This window comes from Fringilla coelebs (assembly GCF_963513975.1).
Source record: "Fringilla coelebs genome assembly, chromosome: 28".
NCBI lineage: Eukaryota > Metazoa > Chordata > Aves > Passeriformes > Fringillidae > Fringilla > Fringilla coelebs.
This window is the reverse complement of record NC_140054.1, coordinates 4,214,964-4,241,051: the sequence shown is the minus strand read 5'-3', so window position 1 is coordinate 4,241,051 and position 26,088 is coordinate 4,214,964. Positions and strand designations below refer to the sequence as shown.

General features: G+C 43.8%; 1 protein-coding gene across 6 annotated transcripts in view; it reads left to right on the top strand.

The window, feature by feature from the left end:
* Positions 1-11,353: 11,353 nt before the first annotated feature.
* The window catches only part of LOC311163580 (zinc finger MYM-type protein 4-like), a 37,244-nt gene continuing 22,509 nt past the window's right edge, over positions 11,354-26,088 (top strand). For 2 of the 6 annotated variants that reach the window (XM_084222549.1, XM_084222548.1), the window contains exons 1-5: positions 11,354-11,450; positions 22,471-22,513; positions 22,914-23,441; positions 24,966-25,033; positions 25,600-25,770. In XM_084222549.1, coding sequence (XP_084078675.1) covers positions 11,409-11,450; positions 22,471-22,513; positions 22,914-23,441; positions 24,966-25,033; positions 25,600-25,770 — 852 coding nt within the window. In that variant the 5' untranslated portion in view covers positions 11,354-11,408. Of the gene's footprint in view, positions 11,451-22,470; positions 22,514-22,913; positions 23,442-24,965; positions 25,034-25,599; positions 25,771-26,088 lie in introns of those variants that run through there. The other 4 variants (XM_084222550.1, XM_084222551.1, XM_084222553.1 and 1 more) reach the window with 4 other exon arrangements.

The window sequence follows — 26,088 nt, the reverse complement described above, 5'->3', positions numbered from 1 at the left end:
CCTTTGTCCGCCCCTAATATAGTATGCCCGCCCCCGGAAGCCCCCCTCCTCCCAACCAGCCAACCACCAACACCATCGGCGGTGACTGACAAGCAAAGTCACCAATAGCGTGTCGCAATTCCGCTAACTCTTTGATCTCATTGGTAACGAGCCTGCTCTCTGTCCATTGGCGCGTTTGACCGCCGACGTTGGCACGGGACGGTCCGTTAACCCCCCGCGTGCTGATTGGGCAGTTTGAGCCGCGGGAGGCGAAGTCACGGCTGGAGCGCGGGTCGTGATTGGCTGGCTCGGCTGTCAGTCAGGCGGAGGCGCGGCCTGGGCCCGGCTGCGCGGCGCCTCAGGGCGCACTCAACCCTGGCTGCGGCTGGAAAAATGTCAAATAAACGTATTTTCAATTAGAGTTCGCTGCTTCAGCGCGGCCGGAGCCTTCGCTTCTGCTTTGAAACCAAATCTGAGATTGAAAATATCCGATTTATGCATATAAGGGTGGTAGTGGAACTCCGGCGCCAGTCACGCTCAGTGTTTTGTGTGAAAAGTCGGGCAGGGAAGCACCTAAAAAGAGCCCTGCTTTGGGAACAAGGATCCGCAGTTACTTTCCAGACGCCCTAGGAAAGCACAACTGAGCTTGGTGCAAACAAAAAGCGATGTCAGCTCCCCAGAATGTCCACGTGCATTTTTCTGAGGTGAAAAATAAAGCAGCTGTACCAAGACTAGTGCTTACAGTCCCGACATTGCGTGTTCTATTACAGAAAACAGGCCAAAAGCACATTCCAGCTCTTTAGTGTCCCTGGTTTCTGCAGTCCCATTTTTATACCTTCCCTTCAGTGTTTCCGTTCATCCCCCTCTCAAACTCCCAGGAATGTTTCACATTCAGTTTCAAGTCTGAAATAGAAAAAATCAAACCCCGTGTGAAACCCATGGGAAAGTCCCACGTTAATTTCACAGACCTGAACTGGGGCAGTGCTCTGGTAAAACACCATCAATTGCACAAATATTTCTGATACCCTGGGGAAGTCAAAGGTCAGTTTCATTCTTCATTGAACCATGGAATCACAGAGTAGTTTGGGTTGTGAGGGACCCTCCCTGCCATGCACAGGGACACCTTTGACTCTCTCAAGTTGCTCCAAGCCCCAGACAATCTGGCCTTGGACACTTCCAGGGATCCAGGGGAAGCCACAGCTTCTCTGGGCACCCTTGCCACGGCCTCCCCACCCTCACAGTGAACAATTTTCTCCCAAAATCCCATCCATCCCTGCCCTCTGGCAGTGGGAAGCCATTCCCCTTTCCCCTTATAAATTGTCTCTCTGTCTTTCCTGTCAGCTCCTTCAGGTACTGGAAAGAGTTAGGTCTTCTCAAAGTCTTTTCTGCCAGATGAACAATCCCAATTCTCCCAGCCTTTCCTTATAGGAGAGCAACAAAATAAATGTCTCTGTGGCTTTATATATTTTAAATTAAAAAGGAGCCACAGATTGATTCTGGCCCTGAATCAGTGTTATACTGGCTGTGGGACCTCAGCCACTTCCAAGCACTTCAGGATGGAAACTCCAGGTTGTTTTAAAATGGATTCTGGCAGTGGCCCTGCTGCCGGCAGTGAGTGTTTCCACCACGAGGTGTCTCAGAGGTTAAATCACTGCAAGAGCAAATTTGGGATTGGCTCTTATCACAAACAATTGGCATCGCCTTGCTGTTACATCTGATTCTGTTTCTTCAGGAAACAAATAATATTGAGTGGAAAAGGGTTGAGTTTGTCTGTGTTGTGTGATAGGTATAAGCGAACTGTATTTTCGGGAGCTACTAATTTTTATCATTCTTCAAAAGAAATAAAAAGTACAATTCTTCTCCTAATTCTGCAAAAATCTGCAGAACAAAGATCAGAACAGAAAAAGAGAGGGGCAGCTCAGATCTCTGCTCTGTGTGACCAGGGGCAGGGCCCAAGGGAAGGGCTGGAGCTGTGGCAGGAGGATTGATGTGGTGTCTGGGCAGGACCAGGAGCTGGACTCGATGATCCCTCTGGATCTATTCCAACTCAAGATATTCTGTGATTCTATGACTCTATGAAAAATTTATACAAGAATCTGTAGAATTTATCTGAAGTCTGCAAAGTGGCTTTGAATTTCTCCAGATCTAGTAGAGGCCAGGGTAAGAGTCCGTGTTTTGCAGCTGCAATATGAGTGTATATCCTGGTTTTCAAATCAGAGAAAAACTGATTTCTGAGTAGGACTTGAAGTAAAAACAACCTGGTAACAATCTCCTCTTTTGTAAATGTTCGTGCTGGGCAGCTGGCTGGTTTCATATAAAAACAGACACTGAGGAAAAAAGCTTGGGATATTTTTCCTAGTATGTTCCACTGTAAACAAATATATCTGAGACTGGAAATGTTCTATGACACCTGGGGTAAGAGTTGAAGAATTTCTCCATCCTTACGTTGACCTTTTCATTGGAATGTTCAGTGCACACATACATTAGTTCAGTTTAATAGGGGCCGTTGAGAGAAGCAAAAAAGGAGGAACTCCAGACCTATCTCATCCTCAAATTATTAATCTATTTAAAAATAACACTAGTGTTACTAATTCTGAGGATTTTTCATACTGTACAACTGATCTAAAAATTGAATTAAGCCGTGGTAAGAAGCAGTCTGTGACTAATGAGGAAAAGACCTTGGAGGAATATGACAGGGAATCAGGCTGACACAGAGGTGCCCAAAGTTCTGAATGTCTCAGCTGCCACGAGCACAGGATAATCCTCAGGTAATCCCTGTGCAAAGCTCAGCAGGTGATTGATTCAGATACATTTTCTTCCCTAAACTGTTTCCTCCTGTTATAAACATAAACACAAGACTGGCAAGGGGAAATCTGAATTATGTCTGTATTATTAATTGCAGATTGTAGGAGGAAGGAGCAGCGTGTGTCCAAGTTGCTAATTAGGAATAATTACCCCATGAGGTTCTGTAAGTGTCCCAAGTACAAACAAACACAAATCCCACTAACATCCCTTCCTACTGAAGAAGCAATTAAATGCTGTGAGGAGATGTCTGCATTCCCTGGGCATTCCCTGGAAAATTTTGACCCAGAAGAAAACAGTTTAAGTGCTGTGTGCACAAATTCCAGTATGTCCCAGAACTAGAGGTGCTCAGGAATTTAAAGAATCAGGAAGCAAAGGGAGGAGTGGGAAGGGAGTGCAGAGCAGGGAGGCACCCAGAAGGTGCAGGGTAGAGTCCTTGTCCTGCTGCAGACTCTCCTAAACCGAGTCTGTAGTGCACTGGGATAAATCTGCCTGGAAGAATAGGGATTCCTGCAGAACATTTCAACATCCAGGGGCTCACCACAGTGTCATGAAGAAGCATGACCTTTGATAGAAATAAGGAGAAAGCAAAATGCCAATAGCATCACCTGGTATCTGAAGCTGAGGCAGGATTGCAGGAGTGGCCAAGAGCTGCTGCAGAGGCTCTTCAGCTCACAGCAACCTTCCTTGACACTCAATGATGAGGGTTCTCCTCTCCTTCCAGTGCTGTTTTCACCTCTCCTTGAGCACGGATTAAATCTGCTCTCCAAGAGGTTTTTCCTCTGTACCATCACAAATATGCCTATAGGCTTAAAAATAGAGAGCTCTGAGCTTGGGAAGTTCAGTGACTTGACGAAATAACACAATGTGGAAAAAGTGATCTTTCCCTCCTCTTGCTGCCTGTGTCTCCTCTCTCAGCAGTAGCTGCTCTTGCAGTGGGCAGAGTGATCCTTGGACAGCTGAGTATGCCAAGACTGTCTTCAGAGAGGCTCCAAGAGCCCTCCATTGCCAGTGATGTTAATTGGAGTTAAGGATGCTCACTGCCTTGCGGGAACACTCAGCACAGTTGTACGACAAAGCTGTCAATCCAGACATGTCCTTGAGCTGTGGAGAGAAATGAGACAGACATAACTAGAATTTATCCCACTGCCCTACAGTTAACAGTATGCATGCCATCTATTAAGAGAATTTAATTTTCTGTGGTTTTCTACTAGAAAGAATTTAATTTTGTATTTCTCTGATTAAGAGAATTTAAAACTCTGTCACGTTTTGTCACCTACTGGCCATGGTCCTTTAGATGCAGCCCAGAAATCCAGCTGTGCCCTGGGCTGCATCCAAAGGAGTGAGGCCAGCAGGTTGAGGGAGGGGATTCTCTCAGACTACCTGGGAATACTGCATCCAGTTCTGGTGCCCCAACATAAGGGGAATATGGAACTGTTGGAGCAAGTCCAGAAGAGAGATGTGAATTTAATAAAGGGGCTGGAGCACCTTCCCTATGGAGACAACCTGGGAGAGCTGAGGCTGCTCAGCTGGAGAAGAAAAGGTTGTTTGGAGACCCCACAGCATCTTCCAGGATCTGCATGGGCCTCCAGGAAAGCTGGAGAGGGACTCTGCATCAGAAACTGGAGTGACAGGACAAGGAATGGCTTCCCACTGAAGAGGGGAAATTTAGGCTTGATATATGGAAGAAATTCTCCCTTGTGAGGGTGGGCACAGGGTACCCAGAGAAGCTGAGGCTGCCCCTGGGTCCCTGGAAGTGTCCAAAGAGAGGTTGGATGGGGCTTGGAGCACCCCAGGATAGTGGAAGGTGTCCCTGCCCATGGCAGGGGGTGGAACTGGGTGGGTTTTAAGGTCCCTTCCAACCCAAACCAGTGTGGGATTCTGTGACAATAAATATGTGGCAAGAATGGGATGTAACTGTTACAGAGAATCCTGTTCTTCTATCTCACAGAGACAAGCAGGGAAACAGATACATCAACTCTGCAAAATCCCAGCAGTTCTGAGCTGAGCTCTGGTTAATGTTTGGCTATGCATGGAATGTCAGTGGGGCAGAAGGGAGTAGACTCACAGTGCTGTATTTCATAAGGCTGCCATGACTTTCTCAAAAATCCAAAGACTGGCAATGTCTTCTCTATAATTATTTTTTTAATATACTGCTATTTCCAAAAGACAAACACAAAAGATGAAACAGAAAATCAAAACCTTTTTTTCTTCATAACACAAAAATGGTGGATATTTTAAAATTAACTGGTTTATTCTGCCTTTGGAAAAAGTGATGTAGTCACAGCATGAATTCAGGATGATACTAAAAAGCAGCAACAAGAGTTTGTGAGTGGGCAGTAATTGCCAATAAAGATTCGAGAGGAGGTCTCCAAACAACACAAATGGCCAAAGAATTCCAGAGGTTATTCATGTCATTCTTCAGTGACTCTCAGAAGACAAAGATAAAATTAATCCTGCTGTAGCAGCAGGCACTTGAAGAGACTTCCCAGGGGATGACTGCTCTGACAACCTGACACCTACCCCAGACCTTGAGCACAATCAGATTTTGCAAAAGTCTAACAGTCCCCTTTTTCAAAATTACTTTTGGCATCTTATTATGGCAAATAATAAGATCTAAACATCACAGTAACATGATGGCTAGCAGGGCCTGCAAGCAATCTGAGATGTCTTGTGCAGGTTTTACTGATCTCACCCCATTTTACTCTGGGGGCTCACAGGGTGAGCGTGGTGCCAGCATGAACTCTTCCACTGCCAAGGGACCATGGGGCTGTCACAGGGAGGAGGTTTACTTGGGGTGGGAGTTTGAATTTTCTGCAGGGAGACAAGAGCAGATAGAAAAACAAAAAGACCCAAAAGCTAAGAGAAAACTCACATTTCCTTTCTTCTGCCTCAACAAAAGAATCTGCCATGAACCTGCTACAAAACTTCTGTTACCATAAGCTGGATTTCCATTAGAAAAACTTTCCAATAAGTGTCCTGGTAGCACAAGAAAGGCATGAGTACAGCTGGAAAATAGATAATGACTTATAAGAAAACCAAGTGCAACAAAAAACAAATTTTCTACTTGCTCTTATGGCAACCTCCACTCATCAGTCTGCTGTGGATGAGATGCACCCATGTCCCAAGAGGGAGGTGGTCTACAGATAAATAAGAAACGCAGTTCTCTGTCTGGGTTTTGTGCTTCTGCCATAGAATTTTTTCCCAACAGACCACCCAGTACATTAAAAAAAAAAAAAGCTTTAAAATGGTGCACTGACAATTTTTAAAGCTCCAGAGTAAGAAAGATTCAGAGTCCCTGATGCAGAGCAGCATCAGCTGCTTGTAAGACAGAATTAGCTATAAAAGTCTGCATCCCACATCTGCACATTGGTCAATGTCTGTTTAAATATTTCATGATGTGTGCAATTAAGTTCTTTCCTCCCTGTTGACTCTGTGACTTTAGAAATCCAAAGTATTTATCTTGACCCATTCTGGGCTTATTTTCACATTTGCACACTGACAATGAAGCAAAACAATTTCTTTTTTATTTATAACCAGATTCACTTTGGGGAGCTGAGATCTGCCATATTTGGTGTGCAAAAACTGCTGTCTGGCATGTTTGGAAACAAAAGCCTGTGTCATTGAGACTTAAAAAGAGGATGCAAAATAGATTTATAATTATTGTAATTAGAATAAAAGCATGATTGCACTGAACTTAAATCCTGGTCCAAATTTCATACACATGCACAAACCATCCAAACAGAAATTAACTTCATAATTAATATTGGATCATTCCTATAACAAAAAAGGCACTATTAATTATTGATGATGCTTGTGCTTTTCCCAAGCTGTTTCCATCTTTTCCCCTCCAGTTCATGGAGTGCTGGGGGTAATGCAGCATGTACAAATAAATCACTCAGAGGTGTGTAAGTTACTCCACACTTCTGCACGCAGGAGGACCTGCTCCTGGATGTTCTTATCAAACAGAATACAGAGGGGCATTTGTTTGTACGAGCAGAGCTAGAATATTCTCTTTAGAGTTCAGCTTCCTCCTTTCATCCCACCCACCACCAGACACTTCCTGACATTTCTCCTGCAGGCAGAGCAAGGCAACTGCCTTTTTTTTTTTTTCCTTTTTCAACGGCTGCTCCTTCAGTTATCTGTGGGTGGTGGGGGAAGGGGATGTTAACAGCAAACACAGCCAGAGCAAGTCTGGGAATGAGGGGGAGTTTCAGGATGGAAATAGGCCCCTGCCAGCCCTCCTGCGTCTGTGTCTCTATGACTAAGCGTTCGCTTTTTAAAACTTGGCTTTTCTCTTTCCTTGATCCTTGTTGTTTCCAAGCCTCCTGTTCCCCTTTGTCCTGGCAGCTCCTGACATCACCAGCGCCAGGGAAACGCAAATCCCACCCAGCACGTGGAGGGACAAACCAGAGCAGCCCCTGAGCTGGGACACAAACCCATGTCCTCACTGTCCCCAGGTCTCCCCTGTCTGCTCAGGGCTCAAGAGGAGACACCACTGCAATTGCTTTTCCCCTGAAATATTCCCTGTATTTTCTCACAGCATTACAGCCCTGCTTCAGAAGAGTCTGCAGGACGAGAGCACCTAAAATTAAGAGGTGTTCACAGTTTTGCCCATCTCTGGGACAGAAAAGGCCACTGGCTGATCATGTCCACATCCCTTTTCAGTCCATGACAACAACAAGGACAAAGAAGTGCCCAAAGCACCACATGGTTAGTGGTGAATGTGGTGGTGGTGCTGAGCTGATGGTTGATTTGGTGATCTTAAGAGGTCTTTTCCAACCTTAACCATTTCATGATTCTTTGTGGGTACAACATCTGCAACAGCCATGTTTTCCTCCACCCATCTCCCAAAGTTGTCCTGTTCGGATGCTCACTGGAAAGGAAACAAGATTATTTGTTGTTACTAATTCATGTTTGGCCTGAAACACACAGCAGGGCTGTTCCACCTGCAGCTGGAATTCTCTGTAGACCCTGTGTTGGAGCAGAGGCAGGAGTGCCCAGCCCAAATCCATGAGGCTGGCAGGTTTGCAGGAGTGCCCAACCCCACTCTGTACAGCTGGGAGGTTTTCTGGGTGATCTATATTCAGCTGTGCATGCCCGTGGGGATGTGCAAAGATCATTCATCCAGTTCACTGAACTGCAGCCTGCATGTGGAGGGGGTTTTGTGGTTCCTTTTTAAATGTCACTGGTTTAAAGAGGAATAGTCTCACTCAGGATTGTGCAGCAGATTGGAATATGGGCACTCCAGGGGTGAATTAAAAAGCAATTCAAAAACAATAGTGTGGAACAATCTTATCTTTTCCCTGCCTTATTCAGGCATTTATCTTGCTCTGTTCTGCAGGAGTCATCACCACATTATCTATGTATTCTGCAGTGTCTTTTTTAGCCACATTAGTGCACAGACAGTTCCTGCAGAATCACAGAATCATGGAATGTTCTGGGTTGGAAGGGACCTTAAAGCCCATCCTGTTTCACTCCCTGCCATGGGCAGAGACACCTTTCACTATCCCAGGTTGCTCCAAGCCCCAATGTCCAACCAGGCCTTGGACACTGCCAGGGATGGGGTACCCACAGCTTCTCTGGGCAACCTATGCCAGAGCCTCCTGTGAACACACAGAGCCCCCTGTTCCTTCACAGAGAACAATTCCTTCCAAACCTCCCATCTAACCCTGCCCTCTGGCAGTAGGGAGCTGTTTCCCCTTGTCCTGTCACTGCAGGCCTTGGAAACAGCCTCTCTCCATCTTTCCTGTTGTCCCCTTCAGGCACTGGAAGGCCACAGGCAGGTCTTCCCAAAGCAGGGCAACACCACCCAAGAGTCAGGAGTTTGAAGAAGCTGAAGAATGTCCTGCTCTGGTTCCAAAACCCTACAGAGAACGGGTTTGGATGTCTCAGCCCACACCAAGGTCGATCTGGCTTTAAATGGTGGCTCTCACTGTCACCCCCTCATCTGTTCATTGTGGCATCACCCTCAGCAAACCTGCAGCAGGCAGAGATTTCAACAGCAAATGGCTGATTTATCACCTGTTGTAGTGACAGGATGTATTTCTCACAGAATTCTTTGTACAGTGGTCTGAAAGCATTTTCTGTCGGATGTTCAAAGTTCGGATATTTCCATCACTCCCTGGTTTACTCAGGAGAATCACACAATGGCACAAAGATGTCTGTTCCCATTAAAATGCTTGAACAAGTTCATTTTATATGGAAACTTACAATGTAGCCCCAAGAAGTTACAGTAGTTCTGTCGAGTTCTCCTGGCACTTGAGGTTGTCCTGAATGGTTCAGCATTGGGCACTAGGATGACATGGAAAAAGAGGTTTAGTCAACTCAAAAACACCCACAATTTCTAAACTTCAGCCTGAAAACATGAAGGCAGCCTTTGCAAAGCCTCAGAAAGCAGAGGGCAAAAAGAAAAAGCAAGTTTATTTTCCTAAATATCTTCATTCCTAAACCAAACGCAAACTTTTAAGGTCTCCCTCATACTTGAACCTCTCAGCATTTTAGTTAATAAATATTTATTCTTTATTATATTTACTATGTAGTAAATTTACTTCTCTGTTTTCTGTCTTCCTAGAAAATCCCATTGAGAAATCTGCGCATTTTCAGCTGGTCCACACAGGTACAGCACATCTGTGCTGTGACCCCAGTGCTTTTGGGACACCTGTGTGTTCACAGTGAACTTTTGTGCAAAATACCTGGGGAACCCTGATATGTGCAGCCCTATATTGAGAGAGTATTAGAATTTCTAACTCTTAAAAAACTTAAATATAAATCCCTATTAATTTTTTTATTGTTATTGTATTTTGTCCCCATTAAAAAATTAAAATATTCAATCTTTTCTTTGTAGCTACCTAAAAATAAAATTTTAAAAATTACTATAAAATTTCACAGCAGGCTCACAGTTCACATTTAACATCTTTTGCCATTAAAAAACCCCATTTTTTTTGAGAAATTTCACAAAACAACTAATCAGCTGTAATTATTTTAGACTTCAGGATAAGGATTATTTTAATTTAGACTTGAGGATGAGGATTATTGCATAAGTGAAAAGCATTAATTATTAAATTATCACATTAATTATCTCTTTGTCCTTGGAATGCCATGATTTCTAAGAGAGACCTGACAGGATTTCCTAAATGAATCCCAGCATTTCAGGCCAGCTGAAGGACAGTGTTTATATAAGGATCACTTCAGTCACCACTGAAATGCAGCTGCAGCTCAGCACCAGTCTATAATTGTGCAAATCAGATAAACTGGGAAGTGGAGATTTCCTTTAAGACCAAGTTTTAATTAGCAGATAAATTAATTAATTATTAAAGAGACAAGAATGCATTGTCCTTATCAACTTCTGGGTGCTGGCAATGTCCAACATTGCTCACAATAAAAAACCCTCAATAATCTGAATCTCACATACGGTTTCAAAGGTTTTCTTAATAGGCCATCAGTGTTCATTGGCTACATGTTACATAGTTCTCTTTTAATTAGTGTTCTGCTGGGTAATGATTCTCTTGCTATTCATGCTAATTAGTGCCATGCTCGGTGTTTCTTGCTTTTGGGCTGGTGGTTTCTTGGGTCAGTGGTCCATGGGTTGGCAGGGGTGATCTCCCCCTGCCACAATGACCCTCCACCCAGTTGCAGTTGATTCAGCACGATTGCCAGGGTGGGTTTATCAGCACGTTCCTTTTCTTGCAGTCCTGCCAGATGTCTTTGTGGCCATCAATGGCGCATTTCCTGTGTCCACCACGATTGGCACATCCTTCTCTCCAGGCTTTGTTAAACTCCCTCTAGGGCTGAGATCATGAAGCATGTCCAGGCCTAAACCTCAACAAGGCAACTCTACCAACAATAACTTATTTCTCTAACACCTGGAAATCGCTTAGATCTTGTGAGCTGCCATTTGTTCCACGGATTAAACCTCTCTCCTTGCTGACGAGGCTTGAAAGCACACATGCATCAAACATCACGAAAGATCATGAAGAAAATTTTTACGTATTCCACGTTTTGCAACAATATCGACAAAATTAAATTAAACTCAGTTAAAAAATTACTTAATTCAAAATGAATTCATTCACGAATGACGCAGCAGAGCTACAATAGGCAGGACAGGTGAGGTGGGCGCCGTGAGGGCGGTGCTGTGGCCCTCACCCCGGCGGCGCCAGAGGAGCCAGGAGACCACCGACCACCTGCCGCCAGCGCGACAGCCCCGTTAGCCACGCCACGAGGTGGCCGCCCCCGTGTCGCCGCTGGCAGCGCCGTGAGGGCGGCGGAGCTCCCGGGCCGCGCCCGCCGCGGGATCCCGGAGCGTCCCCCCCGCCTCAGGGCACCCCCGACCCCGCGGCCCCGCCGAGCCCCCGCCGCGCCTGCGCGGGCGCGCGCAGGCGTGCGGCGCATGCGCGGAGCGGCCCCGCGCTGGGCTGGTCGGGGCAGCTCCGGGAGCAGCGGCCGCGGCCTGGCGGGTCCGAGCCCCCCCCCCGCCACCCTCGGGGAGCCGCCGGGCCCCCCCTCAGCCCCGCCCGCCGCGCCGCGGAGCCCCCCGGAGCCGCCGCCCCCCGGAGCGCGGGGGAGGCTGAGAGGGAGTGACCCCCGGCCCCTCGCCCCGGGCTGGGACAGCTGAGGGGGGGCGCAACATGGCGGAGGCCAAGGAGGAGGGGCCCGGCCCCCGCGGCAGGGTGAGTGGGGGGCGCGGGGGGCGCGGGCGGGGGCGGGATGCGGCGGGCGAGGCGCGGCCCCGCCGGGGGTCCCGGGGGCACCGAGCCGCACGAGCTGCCCGGCCGCAGGCCAGCAGCGCTGCCCCTCGGGGCCCTTCAGCTTCCTCTCCCCCAGGGCAGTGCCCAAGCATCACCGCCACGAGCGTCTTGGCATCACTTAAATAATAAACTTGCAGCTAAGCAGGAGCTGTCGTCACCGTCCGTCTCCTTGTTTAAAGCACGATGTCCTTGCTGCTCCTCTTAATTTCAGTTGTCCATGTCAGGCCAGAGTGAGTCAAGATGGCAGCACCATCCAGTTCTTGGGTGCTCAGGCTGTAACCATTGAATGGCTTCTGTTAGCCATGGCCATCCCAGGATTTGGCTGCAACCCTTGTGTGACTCGTGTTAGCCATGCCCCTTCCAGGACCTGGCTGTAACCCTTGTGCCAGTACCTTTAGCCATGAACATCCCAGCTCTTGGTCCTTCGTTGTCACAGCTTGGGCCATCATTGTCACCTCTTGGTCTGTAAGCACACTGTCCATTCTCATCTATTTGGTATCATAGAATCATGAAGGTTGGAAAACACCTCCCAGATGATCAAGTCCAACTTTGCTTGAAGAACTACTTCATCTCTTAAATCAGTGGAAGGTTCTTTGTGGCCAACACTTTGTAGCTGTGAAGGAACTGTGGGTGAATGTTTTAAGCAGTACTGAAAATAATCTTGCCATGAGTCCAGTCCTCTTTCCTGCACACATGTAGCATTTAGTTGAAAGCTTTTTGCCAGGAATGAGGTTTAAATCATGTTTATGCTTGTGTGGAAGAGTCCATTGCCCACTACAAGACTGAGCTGTCCAGTTCCCTTTTCCCAAAGATGAGGAAGCTTTCCCATTCTCCAGCCTTGGGAAAGACAAGAGCAGAGGCTCAAGTTCTCCATTGGTTCGTGGAAAAGAAGTTCAGTTGCTGAATTTGTATCAGGGAACTTGAAACTTGTGAAAGTAATTGTTGATATACATTGAAACTAATTGTTACTAAAGAGAGCATGACCTCTCAGGTCTCACTTGAGTGAGTTGTGTAGGTGTCTGACTACTCTGCAGTTAGGGAGTGAACATCATCTGTGAATTTCTTAAACCTGTGTCTTTCAAACACTTCACTTACAGGCTCCAGGAATTTTGTGGAATTGCTCACAGATAGTACATAAACGTGCAGGTCTTTGGGGGAATCAGATATTGGCTAGCTGCCAGAAGTGTGAAGGGAAATGGCTGCATGTCGGACAGTAACCTGAGAAATCTTGAATTAAACTTCATAGCCAGTGATTGAAATGTTAGTGGACATAAGGAAACACTTGTGCACCATGAGGACAGTCAAGTGTTGGAGCAGGTTGCTCAGAGGTTGTGCAGTCTGTCCTGGTGCCTCTGGTTTCTTCATGCTCACTGCCTTGACATGCTCCTTTTATCAGTAGAGTTACTTGGTGTTACCTGCAGAAAGAGAGGTAACAAGCTTCTTCCCAAGCTTGTCACTTACCCACTGAGGAATAAAGTTTATCATCTGCTCAATATCATCTTCATTGGTCTTAGGAAAAATCATTTCTCTCTGTTGGCTAATTATTCCCTGGGAGCCAAGTCTGGAAGTCTCCATCAGTCACTGCTCCACGTGTCCCTGTAGGTTATTGAAAGCTTCCCATGCTGTTGACATTGACCATGTTCTCTGCTCCTGCTGAAGCAGAGGGCTTCAGTAAAAGTTAGGAATGATCCAGGGAAGTGGTGTTGTGGTGTTGCCCTGGGCAAGTAAATTAAGAAAGAGGAAACACAACTTGCCCACGAGGCATCGTCCCAAAGCTGGTTTTGCCACAAGATGTTCTTGAGGAACGTGGGGAGAAGTGAATCCTGGGCTGCTCCCAAGGCTGATGGAGCCTGTGAGGAGTGAGGTTAGCAAACTCTAAATCCAGCACACAGAGATCTCCTAATAATTAATGAGGTCATGGAAGACCTGCATATCCCAGTTCTCTTCCCCATAGTGGCCCAGTTCCCATTCTACAGGAGGTCATGGTTTTGGATTCTTCCAAGTCTTGTGCCTAAGGCATAACAAGGATTTCTTGTAAAAATTATATTCCTTTGTGTGGAGAAAATAAAGAGTGATTTAATGATTTCTTCAGACAGGAGCTCAGCAGTTGGTGGTGTTTTCAGAATTGTTCTTTTCAGTATTAGCATCTCTGCAATTATTCCAGAAGCACATACACTGAAACTGGCATGTTGCAAATCCCATGGATAAGCAGTCACCATCTTTTAACTCAATCCATGAATGAGCAACAAACTAAAGAATAAAGTTTTTGCCAGTCTAAGACTGACAGAAGTTTATCTAATTTGATTTTAATAGGTTTTGGGAAGTTTTTATAGCTAAATTGTTTTAAAGCAGGTTAATTTCTGCTCTGAATCAAACTGTTGTGTATGCTAAGAAAACATTTACTACATAAGATCAATATTAACTTGAAAGATATCTGCTAGTATGTTTTTTATGCAGTTTATAAAAATATTTTTGGCAATTCAGCTTTAATTTGTGTATAATATTATTGTTTTGAACAGTTAATTGTTTTGACTGGAATGTTCATTTATTTACTACAGTTGTTGATAACCCCTTGGACTACGCAAGACAATTTGGGCTGTACTGAAATTTGACACTTGGACTGTTGGAAATTAATGTGGTGTGAACAGGTGAACACTTGGGTGTCCACATTAATAAAACAGATGTTTGTAAAAGATTTTTAATTTTGCATGACTGTAATTAAAAATTGAAGGAGAGCATCTTATTTAGAAAGTTTTGTTGCTGAATGACTCCAGAGTGGTAGAAAGATGATGAAAATGTTCCTCTGCCAAGGCTTGTGCACCTCTCAAAGGATGTTTTAATGTCATAACCTTTGAATTCTCTTTCCAAAAATGAGCATAATGGATCCCAGGCATTTAGGTTAAGACTTTTCATATTGTGTAAAATACAGAAAGTTAAGTCAGGTCTTTGTGCCCAAATCAAGGCCTTTTGCATCTTTAGGATGGTGGAATTTAATTCTGAAATCACTCACAATGTTCTTGAAGTGGTTATCTCAACTCTTCTCTCGCTAGGGGTTGGAACTGGATGATCTTTAAAGTCCCTTCCATCCCAAACCATCCTGTGATTCTATGACTGATGACTTGTACCCCATCATTCCTTCCAGAATGCCTTTCCCTAAGTAAGTCTTACAGGAAGTTTTCTCTCACAAACTCCAAGGTTTTCTGTCAATGACTGACTCAGTTCAGATGATTTCCATCATCCATTCCATGAGTGTGGTAAAGGCCTGAGAGTTCTTGGACCTCACTCGTGCTGTTGCCTGTAACACTTTGTTCTCTGGAACCCTCTGAACTCTTCAAAAGAAGGTTTCTGCAGCAGAGAATATTTCATTGAGGACATGTCAGCAGGATTGGGGGTGCTTGCAGTGTCCATTCTCTCAGCCTGTGTTCTGCCTGTAGTGTCATTCTCTCTTCCTCTGGAAGTGCTCCTCAGAAATTCCAAGGGAATTAAAAAGTTTAAGAGACTGTAATTTGCTTTACCAAACTGATATCTATCAAAAATTATGTGGTGTATCTGTCCTTTCTGCAAACACTGATTGAAGAATGATGGTAATGTATTTAATTTTGGTTACTACGTTTTCTACTGTTTTAGATAAATTTGTTTAAAATTAAAAGTAGCTGGAAGTACTATAGGGGTTACCTCTACATTAGATAGTTTAAAAGTGTGTTGTGTCTAATGCCTTTGAATTTTTTAGTTTAACAAGTGTGATGACCAATTGTTGTCATAACCAAAGTTTAATACATCAGATTTTTGGGGAGAAAGCCAAGACTTTAATTCTACATTTGGTCCTTTTCCCTTTTGATATCTGGTCCACAGTCCCAGGGCAGGATAAATTGCTGCTGCCAGAATTCTTTAATTTCCTTTGGAAAGAGAGGAAACCTGAATCATTAGCCTAATAAACTAATGTTTAGTTGTCTAAATTTAGGTGAGAAGAACTTGAAACAGAATTAGCACAACTATACAGAGTTATTCCCACAGGAGGCATTTTGGAATACTTCCTTTTTTTATTATTAAATTCTTAATAACTTATTTGTGTATTTGTGCAGATCTTGATATTTCTTAAAATACTTGAAAGTACATGAAAAGATTTCATCTGCATTGAAATTCATCTTTATATGGTGCTGTTTGCTCAGAAAGCTTTATGAAGTACAGTTAATGCAGGCTATTAACAGGATTTTGTTGTGTTTAATCATGGAATAGGCAAAAAGGAAGCCAGAGTTAGGAAGGTACTTTGAAGAATGAAGTAGATATTTTGTCTCTTTAAGGACAAAAATACTGAAATAGAATTGGATGTACATCCAGGCTCTCCTATTTGCACCATCAACTGCTCTTGGCACTGAACTCTTAGGAGAAGGGAGAGGACTTGCAGTACCTGATGGAGCTGAGCCCAGTCACCAGAGTGGGGCTGGGTAACACAAACCAGGCTGGGCAGGAGATGGTCCTGCTGAGTTTGTCAAGCAAAAAGTGCTACAGTTGTAAATGTTCCCAATTTGTTCACAAAACCACCTTGTGGGTTTCTTAATTGAGGACAGATTGTAATGACGAGCAGAGAACTTCGGGTTCAAACAGTTCACTGTCTTTAAAAATTAATTTACAGTGGGTTGGGTTTATTTTTTCTCCTATTAGTAGTATAGCTAGTAGCAGCTAATTACTAACATAGTTAATCATCTTTCTGGAAGAGACATTGAATAGAGTGATCTTCCTGAGGTTCTGGTGCTGCTGCTCCACCCTGGATTGTCACCCTTGGCACTTCTTAGTTGTATTCCATGGACTGGCTTTCCTTAAAGGACACAGTGATGGCTTTCTCTTGATGAGCTGTTCAGCTTCTGAGCTAAATGGAATTAAGGGGATTCCATGCTTTGCAGAACATAACCTTCTCACTAACCATACTTTTGAAAGCTGTGGCCAAAAGCACACATTTGTGATCTGGACAGTGCTGGTCTGCTTGTGGAATAAGCTAAAATATGTAACTGAACTGAAACACTTGGTTTGGAGTAAGTTACTGCTGAGCATCACAGCATAAACATACATATTGTGACACAGGCCCTGCTTTAATTTTGGGTATTTTTATATCCTTGCAATTTCCATTTAGTTCTCCTGCCTTATGCTGTGGCAAACTGGAATTATTTTTATTTCAGCTCGTTTACAGCCTCAGTGTAACCAAAATCCCAGCCTTAGTGGTTGTTTGTGTCTTACCAGCCGCAGAGAAGTTCAGCACAGACCCAGGGGTGAGGTTTTGAGGGAAGAAGTTCTTTGTTTGGAAACAAAGTATTTCTTGTGGATGTCTTGGTTTGTTTGCTTGCTCAGTGGTTTGTGTCTGTTTCTTAATTGAAAAACCCAAAGCTCATCAAAATCTGGTGTCTTTGCAAAGACCATTGCAACACAATTTGTTGTTAATAACAAATATGAGGGAGAAGTTCTTCCCTTTGAGGGTAGTGAATCCCTGGCACAGGTGCCCAGAGCAGCTGTGGCTGCCCCAATTCCTGGCAGTGTCCAAGGCCAGGTTGGACAGGGCTTGGAGCAGCCTGGGACAGTGGGAGGTGTCCCTGCCCATGGCAGGGTTTGGAACAAGATGATCTTGAAGGTCCTTTCCAACCCAAACCAGTCTGGGATCCTGTGATTGCCAGGTGAAACCATCACATGTGGAGCTGCTTCCTTCTCAAATCCATGATTTTGTGTGTGAATGGGAGAAGGGCTTGGATCCTCCTGTGGTTTCTGTAGATATAGATTAAACCCACCAATATTCCAGAAAAAATAAGGCTCTCCTGCAACTTCTGTGTGTTTGACAAGTTCATTTTGGCCCTATACATGTTGGTAACAGTATGGAGGTTCTGTGTGTGTGCTGGGTAGGTATGGAAACTATAAGGTTTGTTTGGTATTGGCCTGTAAATATTCCAAAAGCTCAGGAATATCAGAAAAACCTGGTGACAGAAAGGGACGATAAAATTCCATGCTGAGCTGCTCCCTGTGATTTCTGGTGAATGATCCAGAATTCTTAAAACATAGAAATGAAAGGGGAGCAGCACATGCCTAAATCTTCTGTCCTGACACTTAAAAATTGATATGTAAGTGAGACACAAGATGAAACTGTATTTCTTGGACAGAATGTAGTGAGCCACAAGCAGCTGGAAAATGCCGCTTTTTACATGTTTGGGATTTGCCTTTAAAAACTCCCATCACCATCTCCACTGTATTACCTAAATCTTCTGTCCTAAATCTTCTGTCCTGATACTTAAAAATTGAAGATGTGTGAGTTGCAAGGTAAAACTGTATTTCTTGAACAGAATGTAGTAAGCCACAAGCAGCTGGAAAACGCTGCTTTTTTACGTGTTTGGGATTTGCCTTTAAAAACTCCCATCACCATCTCCACTGTATTACCCTCAGCCTAGATTAAGAATCTTTTCAAGTGTTCAACATGGCTCAGGGAAGCCTCAGAGACAGGCACCCTGTCCCCAGAGGGACTCGGAGCCCGTCCCCGGGCAGGAAGGTGCCGTGTCCCGGCGGTGCCCGGGTCCCGGAGCCGGCTAGGGGGGGCTCTGCCGGCCCGGCCGCGCTCGGCTCTATGGCTGTGACCCCGGCAGGTTCTCTTCCTGCCGCAGCCTTTCTTTTCCTGTGGCAGGTATCTGCAGCAGCCTGGCTCTTTGTTACCCCGTCTCTTCCCTCCCCAGGTGCTCGGAAGGTACGGATCCGTAGGGCCGGCCGTGTTTCGGTGGGAAGCAGCTCCGGCAGGACCCGCTGCGCAATTCCGCGCGTGCCGCGGAGTTCAGCGGTGGCAGAGGTGCAGCGCGGTTTGGCTGCCTGCCTGGCATCCCTGCCCGGCATCCCTGCCTGGCATCCCTGCCTGGCATCCCTGCCCGGCATCCCTGCCCGGCATCCCTGCCCGGCATCCCTGCCCGGCATCCCTGCCTGGCATCCCTGCCCGGCATCCCTGCCACGGCTCTGCCATGTGGAAAAGGTCAGGGGATGCTTCCTGAGCTCACCCCACCTGCCTCAAGAATAGCGATGGAAATTTCAATTCCTTTTTTATTATTTTTTTTTGTTTCATACAGTGTCTTGAATGAATTCTGGAGTGGGGGTTATGCTGTGCATAGAGGGACAAGGAAACTACAGACAAACTGAGAATCATTTCTGACTATTTTTAATTGCAGTTCTCTTAACATCTGCTTCCTTTCCACAGTTTGCTTATGGGTATGTTAAAATCTAGGATCAAACTTCAGAAGCTTACTAGAAAGACATTCTGTGTGTGTAAAGCAGATACACTGTTTTGCTTATTTCTTAATGGAATTCTCTGTTTTGCATACAAAGCAATACTGTAGCCATAGGCAGCTTCTCTCTTTATATTGCACAAAAATAATCTATGAATTGTTTGATTTATGGATGACATGGCTATGTTGAACACCATGAAGGTATGGATCAGCTTTTTAGTTATTTCAAATTAGCATGTTGTATTGAAGTGTAAATATGTGTCCTTCTGTCCTCCACTCCCAGCAAAGGCAGGTTAGTGCTGAGGCTGTGACACTGCTCCCTCAGTCTCATGTACATCTATAAAAAAACAGTGACATATCTGGTGGAATTTTATTTTGTTTATAAAAGCAATGCTGTCTTTTTTTATAGAGTAGTTACTTTTAAGCAAGTCACATTGCTTTCAGAAATAACTCATTGTTTTGTCACCATTTCTGTATTCTTGTTTCATTTCATTGATTCATTTATTTGTTTTTTACAGCCTGAGTAGGCAGAGCACCACTTTGTGTGCAGTCCTAGTTAATGAGGCAGTCACTGAAAAAGTATAGCCTAAAAACATTGAATTTCACTAATACCAAACTCAAACTGTTCTGTATTAAACTCTTATGGAGTTAAATGATTAAAACCACCAAGAATTATTATTCTCTGGCAAATATTTGCTGAGATGATTTAATGAAGGTGGTTTAGAATATTGTATTATTGAGTTTTATTTTACAACTGCAAGTGAGTTTTGAGGACTGAGTTGAAGAGTTGAAGCCTCAGTATTTAAACAGAAAACTCTGTTCCTGAGACTTTCCTTTTGTAGTTATCAAAGAATTAATGTGGGGTGTTGAGATACCTTTCTCCTTAGCTCTGGCAAAAGTAACCCAGAGGAAATGCCATCAGTTCCATATTTGCCCCTCAAGTACTTTTGCTCCACTTCTCACTAAATCTTAAAAAATCTGAGCAGAAGAAATAAAAGGAATTAACAGTGATGAAAGGAGGAAGCATGAGGACTGGAGGGAGGGAATTGCCTTGCAGAATTGTAATAGAATAATATAGAAATAGTGAGTTGGGTGTTGTTGTTCACATTTCTGTGTGATACAAGACAATAATCCAGTTAAAAGCTAATGCACATGATTTATTAAAGTGATACATTTTTGTAACTGGTGATACACAAAATTTCCTCCTGAGATGGCATTAAACAAGACTGCAGTGACATTGGGGAAGGGACTAGAAGTGTATAACTGAGAGAATACCCTACATTAATGCTGAAAAAAAAAAAAAAAAAGCTCTAATTTCAGGGACAGTCCAGTTATAGACTTGTAGAATGAGTAATTTGTTGGGGATATATATATATATATTTATGGGTGTGTAGATACATTTGTGTACACACACACAATCATCCCAACTTTCCCTAGTTTTCTCCCTTTAAATTTACTCTATGTGGGAGTTCTGATGCTGTTCACAGTCAGAAACTAAATGGTGGCTTGGATAAGGCTGCTGGTATAGTCAGATGCTGGAGTTCCTGGTTTATAAATATTTCCAGGGAAAGCTTTTGACCACAGACACAGATCTTCCTCTGTACCCAAAAACCTTTTGAAAGAAGAAGATATCCAAGATCATCTTTTCTTTTCTTATCCTCACAAAAGAATGAGTGAAGAAACAAAACAGGGTTGTTTTTTTTTTTTGCCCTAAGATGACCTTGTGTTTGGAAGTGTCTTGGGTTCTTTCCAGGTAGTTTGTAAATGTTTTCCAGCTTCTCCATAATGTTTCTGGGAGTCCCTCATGCTCCTGCAGGTGGCCCCTTCTGCTGACTTGCCTGTTAGTGTTTCTTTGAATGAAACATTGAGAGAGATCCACACTGCAAAACGTATCCCTTGGTAATACAAGCATTCCTGGGGTTGTCAGCTGTTGGCAAAAGATTTGTAACCACCAGAAGAGGAGGAGTACCTAGGGTTTGGGTGTGTAAGGCAGCCAGGGTTGTGTAGGACCTGGAATATTTTCCCCCAGGTACTTTGGGTCTCAAAAGGGTTAAAGAACTACTTTGATACAAATCTGTCCTGAGAAAAGGATGAGCTCATCTGAAAATTCCCTTCATCCTAACATCAAATTCTGTTGTGACATTTTTGGAGAGCATAGAGAATTTCTGACAGGAAGCAAAAAAGGATCAAAAAAAGGTCAGTGTAGAGTCAAGGACCTGGGCTATTGTTTTTGCCTCCAAAAACTTCATGCTCTGATATTATTATCAAATGGCATCAAGTTCCTTTCCATGTTCTTCTCTAAAAGCAGCCCACCTCTCTGGCCCTGTCCTCAGCAGCTTGTATGAGCACTTAGTATAGCCAGCATTTATGGAGATTAGTTTTACACCTGTGTAAATTTAGTTGACTGTTAATGGGCTTCTAGATCAACATTAAACTTCCATCTTCCAGACACTCCTGAGATCATTACAGCAGGAACAGAGCTCAGGCCTTGCAAACCTTCCTGGGAGGTGTTTCCTTACTCTTTCCTTGTAGATAATTACATGGAGAAGATTTACATCAGCCTTGTGGAACTGTAACCTTTTTTTGTTTTGTTTTGGTTCTCTTTTACTTTTCCAGCCTCAAGTGTCTGCTCAGAGAAACTAGAAAGTTCTGGTGCAGTATCCAACTGACTTGATGCCATGCTGGACATGTCCTCACTATTCCATGTGTGTCCAGTTAAGCTGAAGGAGCTACCTTGTCTTTGCAGACCTGCAAGTGGTATTGGAAAGGGATATTTTGCCATCAAATGACCTCTGGGACAGTCTGTTGTCATCCTTTCCTAGAGCTGCCTGCTACCAAACTGATAGCTCCCATCACAGTCCTGAGAAATACCGGATTTATCAACTAAATGACTTGAGTTAAATGAAATTAGGGCTCATCCCTTTGCTATCAAATCCCATTACTTTCCCTAAGATGGCTTAAGAATTGCAGTGTGAGCAGGATCTACCAGGAAAGAAGTGTAGAGCTGGCAAGGCAGAGAAAGGAGAGAGGACTTAAATGAATTACTGTTATCTCTTGGGCAGAAAAGAAGGCTGAAGGAAACTTTAATTATCCTTCTCCAGGCACCATCCAAGCATGCCAACAACTTCAACATCTGTCAGAGGATGTTTAATGCAGACAGATGTTTGTACAGCATTCAGCATCTGGGTCTTCTGTGCTTACGCTCACACTGACACTCTGTGTTGGGAAGTTAAGCATTGCATTTCCCTGTTCCTGGAAAGGTGAAAATTCCCTGTAGGAGAAGTGGAACCCTCGCGCCTGTGCAGCCCATGGCAGCAGGAGCTGCCCATGCTCCTGGTTTTTATTTATGATGTTCAGAGGGAATGAAGGCTCGTGGGGTATCAGGGCAGAATCTGTGGCCTTGACCTGGTACTGGTATCCCAGGTAGTAGAGAAAATTGACATTCCCTTTCTCCTCTGGGAAGCAACACTGTTTCTAAATTTTCCTTGTGTGCCTTTTCTATGTATTCTGAACTCATTAGGGTTAGTGTGGCTTCTCAGTGATGTAAGAGTCTTAATTCATAAAAATTTGCTTGGGGCAAGGAAGGAAAAAGGAGGAGGAGGAGGAATTGTGATCCTTCTGCTTGGTTTTGATCACATACTTTTTAACAAAGTACGTGGCAGCTGACCAAGACAATGACACAGTGCTTTCCTTTTTTACAGTTTGAAGATAAATCTGATGCGGTATTTGATATTACAGAAAAATGTAAGTATTTCTGTTTATTCTCTAATGTCATAGTTTCACAAAGCCTTTCTTGGAAGTGTCATTGCTGCTGAACAGGACTGTCTTGCCCTCATCCCAGCCCTTCCTGCTCATTCCCTCCTGCATTGCCTTCTCCACAAGTGCTACAAGTGAGGTGAATGGAAATTAATATTTTTTTCTTTCTTTGGTTAGTTTAACTCAGTTCAGCTTCTGCTTCAGAGTGGTGAGGGCGACTGAACTGTTCCTATGTCAGCAATGTTTTCACAGTTATATTGGCATGAAAAGGCTGAGAATATTCAAGGAATTACAGCATCAGCCAGATTAGGACACTCACGCTTCTCCTTTGTTACACAATGAAATTGGTCAATTTTCTGACAGTTCACTGGGATTTTTTTCTCCCTAGGTGGTGAAATTCTGGATGCAGAGATGTCTGAGGACGCTGAGCACAACTTAGCACCCGCCCTGGACAGCTTGTCTTACGGAGTACCGAACCGAGCAGGAGCTGAGAATTCACTGCAGGGTGATGATCATGATTATTTTCTGAACTCTGGGGATCTTGCAGGCATACCTGTTGTTGGGAGTGACAACGAAGATGATCAGAATTTCACTCCAAAAGACACTCTTTCTTCAGCAATTCATGATGAAGATCATCTTGAAGAGGGCAAGAGAGTTCCAGATCATGAACTGGACAGTGAAAAAGAAATTCAGGTTCAGAATGCAATCCAGAAGGATCTCACTTCCCCCTTTGAGCAGGGCCCCATATTTAAATCACTTCGTAAAGATTTTAGCAGAACACGAGATAATGGCAAAGAGACTTTTTCAGCAAAGGACAAGAATAGAGAAGGACGTTTTCAAGAACGTGAAAAACGGTTGGAAAAAATCCCTAAAGATACGGATTCTAGATTGAAAAGCAGTTTTCTTGACAAAGCAGGTAACTGTTGACATCATAGACCTGGCTGCCCAGCAAAGAGGAAGAAAGAACTAGAGAGAAATCAGCAATAGGGCTAATTATTCAAAACATCACCTTGTTGAAGAGAACAGGCAGAGCTGTGTGTAGGGGAGCATTTTATGAAGAACCCTGAAATCCAATGAACTCTGTCTTAGAAGGAGGATTTGCAAAGGGCTTGGCAGTGTCAGGGAGGTCTCTTCCTCCACAGCTTGTTACAGAGCCTCAACATATCCTTTGTTGTTGTGGTTTCCTAAACCAAGCTGGGTGACAATTCAAGCTTCCTTTTGGTTTTTCTCACTGTTTTTTATAGACCATGGAGCTTCTTAAAAGAAAAGGTGATGAAGTTTAGGTTAAGTTGGTGGCCAGTACAGATTTTTTGAGCAAAGCACCATTTCTTCACTAGTGCCTAGGCATTTAAAGCACTGTGGATATGATAGTATCAGGAAAAGGCTTGCTAGAAAGGAGTTAGTGTCTGCAGGAACTAAGCTAGAACATAGCTTGAAATCTGCTTTTCCTGGGAGACTGCTCCCCTTCTTCCTCAAATACTTGTGTCTTGGACTTCATCCAGCCAACATGGAAAGAAGCAAAGATGCCTAAAATCCCTTTCTCATTTGACAGTCTCCATAATCTTGCTGCCCACACATTTATTTTTGTCTTCCCAAGCTCTGAATGTTACAGCAGAACAGTGAATGAAGGAGTTAAGAATAACCAAGCAGGAACACATGGTTTAATCTTATTCAGCAGAGGGAGGGTGAGCCAGCACGTGAGGGACTCCTGGCTGCTTGTTCACATTCACAGCTTATAGTTCTGAGCTTTAAACTTTGAATGTTCAGCAACAGCATCTTAAAATCAATGCTTCCAGGTGGCACCAATGATAGAGAAGCAATAAAGATATCTTTTAAAAGAGAGTTACAGATGTATCTCTACTTGTACCTTCAGTTAGAAGTCAAGGGAAGAATGTTTCTGTATTTCAGAAAGTTATAAACATCTACAGTTAAAAGATCAGGTAAAGTAATCAGTAGTTGAAACCAGAATGATAAATGCTCGTGGTAGCATCCAGTATCTAGGCAAATGCAAAGTTTTAAATGATATATTCTAAAAAAGCAGAAGATGCTATTTCCTGAGAAGAGGGGAAAAGGCAAAAGAACAGAACAGCAAAGAAAAAGCTGGAAGATGTTGCTCTGAAAAGTATTTTCTGATTTAAATGTCAAAACAGGGGAGTTCAGAACCTGCTGAGGCGTGGAAAATTCTGAATGAAGAATTTGCATCGGAAGTTTGCAACTATTTTGCTGGAACGGGAAAATAATGATCCAATAGAATAATTCAAAAAGTCAATTCTCTTTAGGGATTACCACCTTACCTACAGGGAGGAGAAAGGGAGTAGTTTAATAGTGGTGAGGTGCTGTCAGACACTGGGGTTGGGGAGCAGGATGAGACTCTGATAGTTTTAAAGGAAATGCATTGGAACCTGTATTCATTTCTATTTAATGTATATGTTTTCCTCAGTTCATAATCAAGTAGAAGAAACATTACGGACGCAGTTAGCGCCACAAACTCCAGAAACTAACTTCAGGGTAAGCTATAGATCTTTCAACCACTTTTGCAAGTGCAGCAATATGCTGGAATAATTCAAAATACGTATTTTGTATTTGAGTGTAAATTTGAGTGTTAAGGAAACTGATCTTCTGACTCTTAGACATCTTTGCTACTTAAACAGTACATATAATTTTGTAAAATTTTCCTGAGCCTCTCTTTGGATTGAGGATTCTTTTGGTAGCCACTTTCTTGTTCAGCATGGTTGGAGTGACCGGTGAGCCGAACCTACAGCTGGATGCATCCACCTGACCTGCTGCTTTTTTTCCACATGAGCCAGGGAACAGCTGTATCCACAGGAGACACTCCCAAACAACCAACTTACAGAGCTGGGTGTCTTCTGCTTTGGCCAGAGGAGTGGAAAGCATTGGGGGAGGGATGAGAGAGGGGGCTGCAGGGAGCTTGAGGCAGCAGCTGCTGCCCAGCATTTCTCCCACCTTGGCAGGACCCAAATCTCTTGGTCTGCAGCACAAACTCCCCTTGGCAGCAGCCCAACTCCTCATGGCAGATGCAGGAGGGTGAATTCTTTTTCATATTATTGTTTCAGGAGTCTAGCTACCTATTTTCTAGTAAGGAATCTATTGGACAAGAGCTGGGGAATTCCTTTGCACCAAATATTAGAATTAAGAAGGAGCCTTTGGATGACGAATATGCTAAAGCTATGGCCCCACAGCAGGGACTATTAGACAAAATTAAAGATGAACCTGGTAATTCTGAGGTAAGTTTCCCATTGCATTTCTCATTTTGGTCTGACAGCTGACCGCTTAAGCTGAACAAAATTCAGCCATTTATTTGGTTTATTGACCGAAATTTAACCTGAAGAACATAGTTTAGTAGAAGGATTTTTCCCTCTTGCACTACTATGAAAAAATTACCCACCCCCCCTCAACTTTTTGATGTCTTGTTACCTTGTCTCTGAAAATGTTTTTCTTTTCAGTTAGAAACAAAGCCAAGTGCTCTAAAACTTCTATAACTAAATCTGTGGCAACATAGACACTTTATCTAACTAGGAAATAAACTGTAAATCACATTTTGT